The following is a 5,522-nucleotide window of genomic DNA, read 5'->3' on the forward strand; positions in this document are numbered from 1 at the left end:
ATTCTGACCTTGATTCTGACTGGTATTTCCCCAATAGTTACATACACACATAATACTTTGTCTTTGTCTACTGGAGGTGCCTTGTAGTCTTTTGTGGAAAGAAGTAGACATAAATCATTTATCTAGTCTGTAGAGAACTTGACTAGTGAAAATCAGCCCAGGAGTGTGTTGAACTCAGCACATGTGGTTGAAATCTATTACCTGGCAGATCCCTACTCAGGGTGGCCCTGGGCTATGGGCTCCATCTGACCCCTCCCTCCTGCCCATTCCTGCTCACCATCTGAATTCTTTTCAAACACAGCAGCCAAGTTTTCAGGATCAGCAGCCTAGTTTCCCTCCTCTCCTCTGTGATTACCAGGAGTCACTACAGCTAAGGGCTGGGTTCCCAGGCTGCTCCTGGTTCAATCATCCCTCAAAGTGGCAGCATGCCTCCACCACCGCCCCCCCCCCCCCAACACACACCCCAGGGAAACTGTCAGTTCTCAGATCCTTGCCTATCCTCTAAAATCAGTTGGGACTAGGAACTCTTCATAAAGACACTGACCAAATCCTTTTTATATGTATATTCCCGAGACAGGAAATAACTCAAGAGATAGCTGATGTTACTTTTTATTGATGAAGATAGAGCAGAACAAGTGCACTACATACTGGTACATTTGGAAAACAATTAAAAGAAAGGAGCTACAGTCACTTAGCTGTTCAGAAAATGCCCCAGAACCCTTTTCTATTTGTCTCCTGGGACCAGCACACTGAGGGGACATCACCTGGACAGGGCCACCCTTCCAAGGATTAGGAGTTCTACAAGGGGGGAGCGGGGTGGGAGAAGGGGGCCAGAGCAACCCAGCCTGTCACAGGGTCCTCTATGCATCCTGGCAGCTGGACTTCACCAGGGATGTCTTGCCCATCCAGGGTACAGTGTATATCTGGAAAGAGCAGAGCGTTTTCTGTGAAAGGGAAAAGAGAGGGATAGTTAGGGTTACAGTGCAAAAGGAACAAGTCCAGCCTCGAGATGTCAGAAGAGCAGGTAAAGAACAGTGGCAGGAGTCTCAACCCCCACCTTGCAGAGTCCCAGCACACTAAGCAGGGCTCTGCAGTGACTTCTCAGGCACCATGCCCATCCCTGAAGTCCAAGAGATGGGATCCTGTCCCTTACCTCCAACCAGCAGGATTCCACTAACTCGTTCCCCCTGCACATTCCTTTAAGGAGCAGCCTGTGGAAGGCTCCAGAGCCCCCAAGGGACAGGGAACTGCCCCCAAGTTCCCTGACCTCCAGTGGGCCAGCACTAGGACAGGTGCGCAGAGGAAAGAACCCAGGGGCTGGGATCAGAGTTCAGGAAACACAGGAAAGCTGCAGAGAATGGGGAAGGTATGGGGGCAGTACACAGCCTTCCCCATAGGCCAAGACCCAGGAGGGAGACTAGTATTTGGTGGGCAGGGCAGCACCAGAGGGTTTTGGCTGCTTATAGGCCTCTGATTCCCTCTAATCCGTTCAGGTGGCTGGTGCTAAGATTAAGGGGTTACCTCTCTTCCTCTCTGTCTCTCTCCAGCAAACACCCCACAGCTGCTCCTTATCCCACAGGCACATACATGGTGCCCCCTATTCACCAGCTAAAACCCACTTAGAAAGTCAAATTAGTCATGTGCACACACATGTATTCCATGCACCCAACATTGGCACACCCCCACCCCCAGCAATCACACATGATGCATCCCACAGGCATAGGCTCACCCCCACCCCTCTGCTGTGCTTGGCTGCCTCCTCCAGGCACATACCCTCATCAGGTGTGGCTGGTCATGAAAGGGACAGGTGTCCAAGTTGGGCTGGGACTTGGTACATCTGGTTCGTCCAATCTCCACGTCCAAGAAGTAGTTCATCCCAGCCACGACCTGCATACCGGGAGAGCAGGATTTGTTTACAATACCCCCCAATTTCACACAAGTTACCTTCCTGCTATTGGGCCCTTACACCAGCATTCACTGCTGCCAAAGCAGGTATCCCAGAAACCACAGCCACCTCCTGAGGGCTGGCCCAGCTGCTGTGTCCAGACTCTCATTGTAACTTGTTCATAGAGGGGCTCCAGAAGGTCTCAGGCAGCCTGGCAGGAGAAGCAGGAAGATGGAAGGTGGAAGCCAGGGTCCAAAATTCTGTTAACCGGGTTCAGGAGAGAAGGCACACTCTGGGGAGCCAGCACAGAGTCAGCTAATAAACTCCAGCGCCAGGAGCCAGGGCAGGAACTAAGCCCACAGTGAGGGCTCTGAGCTGGAGCAAACAGAGTAGATTCGGTTCTGAAAGACAGTCATGTGATGGGTGCACGTAAGCTAAATTCCAATTAATAGGATCAACCCCATAGATATTCACATTACCTCAGTGTAACAAAGGTTTATTTATTCCTTTATTTCACAGTAAGAAATGACATGCCTCCCTCTCTCTCTCAATCATACACACACAGACACACACACACACACACAGTTTAGGCCAGTCAATAAAACACTGATCCTGGAATGTCTACATTTTAAGTGTGATTTTTGACAGAAATAATTCTGAAGTGTGTCATACACCTGCCTGTCTTTTACACTGGAGATTTCAGGATAGAGGCAAACCTTGTCCTCACACATGGCATCCCACAGACAGGCCTCCTTAGAACTTCGAGAAACATGGGAGCCCGAGACCAGGATCCACATCCTACCTGGTAGAACCATAAGCAGATCCCATGATCTCTCTGCTGTCACTTACCCCAGCGAGCTGTGGCGCCAAGCTAGTGTCACACTGGAGAGGGGCAGGCTGGGGGCAACCTAGTGAACAGGGAGCACATGTCCCATCTAAAGGACACAGTGCCAGCCAAATGCTACAGGAGGAGAAATGGTCTGTTCTGGGCCCACCTTCTGAAATTTTAAGAGAAGGTGCGTGGGTCCTAAATGCTGGCATGCACTACCAGGCTTTCATTGCTGTGAGGCTCTATTCTGCTCTCAAATGGGCCCCAAGCCAGCTGGCCCAAATCCTTACCCTCCTTAGAGGATGAACACAGAGCCGCAGAGCCACAGTGCCCCTTCCTCACACTCCCTCCCACCCCTCTCTGGATTCCCATGGCTATGTTCTTTATCTGACCAGAACTCCAGGACAGGCTAGCAGAGGCAGGGGTCAGGAGCAATCCACTCAACTGCCTCTGGATGTTGGCGATGATGGGGCAATATCAGGTTAGGGAATATGATGGCACACACGAGAGGCTGCTCCCCATGGACGTGACCTGTGGAGGGAAGCAACCCTCCAGGAGCCTTTCCTCCAGGATCTCAGGACAGATTTGAATTCATATGCCAGACCCTTTGCTCTGGGATGCACTGGGTACCACAGGCCAGCTCACTGACCCATCTGCGTTTGTTGACAACCTCTGGGTGCTGAGGGAGGATGTTTGGCGTGGGCCCCAAACTCCATTGCAGGATGAGGACATGGAGGCCAGGTTAGTTTAGTGGCATCTATTGAGAGGAGACTCAGAGGAGAACAGGTCACTTCTGCATGGCCCCAATCATCTCAAGAAAACATGTGGCCAACCCAAACTGAGCCCCAGTGTGCACCACAACTGGTTGGACCCTTCAAAAATGCCAAGGTCATAGATGGAGAGAATGCTCCAGAGTAAAGGAGGCTGCAAGACAGTGCCTGCACCACATGATCTGGCAGTCCTGGGCCATAAAGGACATCAGTGGGACAACCAGTAACATTTGTATAAGGTCTGAGTTTTAGATAATTGTCAGTGTTGATTCTGATTTCCAAAGTGTTATTGTGCGCTCCTCAGAAAATGCCCTTCTTTCTAGGAAGTACACAGAGAAGTGTTAACTCTCAAAAGGTTCAAAAACACAAATGCATGTATCCCCATACACACATGTATGTGCCTACTGGAAAGCAAAATGGCATAATTTTAACATACAAGGAATCTAGCTGTAGAATCTACAAGAATTTTATGCACTATTTTTGCTACTGCTCTGTAAGTCTGAAAAGTTAAGTTAAAAGGAAAAAGTGCTTTAAAAAAAATCCTTTAGTGGCAAAGCCAGGAGGGCAGCTGGGCATGGGGTCTGATTTTCCTTTGCTCGTGGTCATTTAGTGACAGCTCACACTGGGCCCCCGTGTCCCGTGAGGCTGGGGCATGGACACAGTGGGACTGGACAGGGGCCTTGACCCCCGCACCGCAGCCTTCTGGCCAGGCTTGGAGCTTGAAACCTGAAATGAAGGCCATGGGGGTGACCCAGTGTGCCACTGGGGTCCCTGGCACTCCCGGAGACATGCAGGCGAAGGGCTGGCTGTGAGGGACCAGAGAGACAAGGGACACCGCCCTCTGAGATGCAAGGGAACGTCTGTAGTCCCCGCCCAACCCCTAGAGGCTCGGAGACTGACCCAAGACGCTGGGCCCGCAGATAGGGTCCTTGCTGGTGACGTCAGGCAGCCGCGCCCTCTACTCAGGGCCGCGCAGCCCCCACAGCCCGGCTCATACGCACCTGCTTTCGGGCACGCACCACCCGCATCGCACGGCTGTGGTACGCGTCGTTGCTCGCCTTGTTGTACTCGCTGAGGGCGAAGTTCAGCGCCTGCTGCACGCCCTCCTCGTTGACGTCGGCATCCAACGGGGCGCCCACCAGCGCAGACTTGTTGTTTCTCCTGCCGGTCCCGGGACTCATAGCCAGGGCCAGAGTCAGGGCCACAGCGGCTAGCAGGAGCAGCGGGGTGCGCAAGGACCCGGCCATGGTGTGTTCGCGATCGACAGCGCACAGGTTACCGTAGGAAGTGATCCAACGTAGATAAGCAGCACCCAGCCGGCCGCAGCGCTTTTATTCCCTCAGCCCCACCCTTGGGCCTCCCCGCCCTCCCCGGCTCCGCCTTTTCCGCCCCCACCTACCCCTCTCCGCGGAAGTCCTGACCCTGCTCCCGGGTCCGGCCTCTATTTCCTGTACTTCCCTAATCCAGCGCCTCCTTGGCAGTCCCAGCCCTCTAGCCTTAGTTCGGGCCCCTTTGACCGCACTTCTGGCCTTATTCTCCGGGTTAGGTTCGTTTTCTCTTCCCCAAGCTCCGCCCTTCCTCTCAGCGTCTCTCCTCCACCTAAATCCCGCCCCTCTACAGTGTGCTAGCCTTGGCCCTCCCAGCCCCGCCCCTCAGCTTCTCTCCCTCCACCTAAGTCCTCCTCCCATCGCGCCTGCCCTGTCCCTGAGTCCAGCTCCACCCAGCCAGCCCTGACTCCTGCTCTGGACGGAGGGCTCCCAAGCCTAGCTCACTGCAGTCTTGCAGAAGGTGTCACTCCTCCCAGAGCCTGCAGTGCTTGTAACCCCCATCCTTGTCTCCTGTGAAGGGGGAAATAGCGCTCTGGCTTCCTGGGGGTTGAGCATTGCATCTCAGTCTAGGAATCCCCAGAGTAGGGGGGAGGTTTAGGACGGAGACAAAGGAAGAGCCTGTCTCCCTTCTGTTCTGGGGAACTCTTTTGCAAAACATAAATGACTTAACCTTTATTTGGAAAAAGGTCATTGGGTTATCTTTTTCACAA

At 53.1% G+C, this 5,522-nt stretch overlaps 1 protein-coding gene across 1 annotated transcript; it reads right to left on the reverse strand.

Annotated features, from left to right (window-relative positions):
• Window positions 1-593: 593 nt before the first annotated feature.
• Window positions 594-5,077, reverse strand: LOC122496644 (cystatin-C-like). The gene is made up of 3 exons (XM_043603013.1): window positions 4,486-5,077; window positions 1,774-1,887; window positions 594-944 (listed from the first exon to the last, which is right to left on the reverse strand). The coding sequence occupies exons 1-3, from the start codon at window positions 4,729-4,731 to the stop codon at window positions 861-863; spliced, it is 444 nt and encodes a 147-aa protein (XP_043458948.1). The 5' UTR covers window positions 4,732-5,077; the 3' UTR covers window positions 594-860.
• Between the last annotated feature and the right edge of the window lie 445 nt (window positions 5,078-5,522).

This window comes from Prionailurus bengalensis, chromosome A3 (assembly GCF_016509475.1).
Source record: "Prionailurus bengalensis isolate Pbe53 chromosome A3, Fcat_Pben_1.1_paternal_pri, whole genome shotgun sequence".
Taxonomy (NCBI): Eukaryota; Metazoa; Chordata; class Mammalia; order Carnivora; family Felidae; genus Prionailurus; species Prionailurus bengalensis.

Excerpts from the sequence above, each read along its gene's own strand:
- LOC122496644 (XM_043603013.1), bottom strand. The coding sequence starts at position 4,731 with ATGGCCGGGTCCTTGCGCACCCCGCTGCTCCTGCTAGCCGCTGTGGCC. Across the intron at positions 1,888-4,485 it reads TGGTGCGTGCCCGAAAGCAG|GTCGTGGCTGGGATGAACTA; the intron begins GTGCGTATGAGC and ends CCCGGTATGCAG. Across the intron at positions 945-1,773 it reads ACCAGCCACACCTGATGAGG|AAAACGCTCTGCTCTTTCCA; the intron begins GTATGTGCCTGG and ends TCCCTTTCACAG.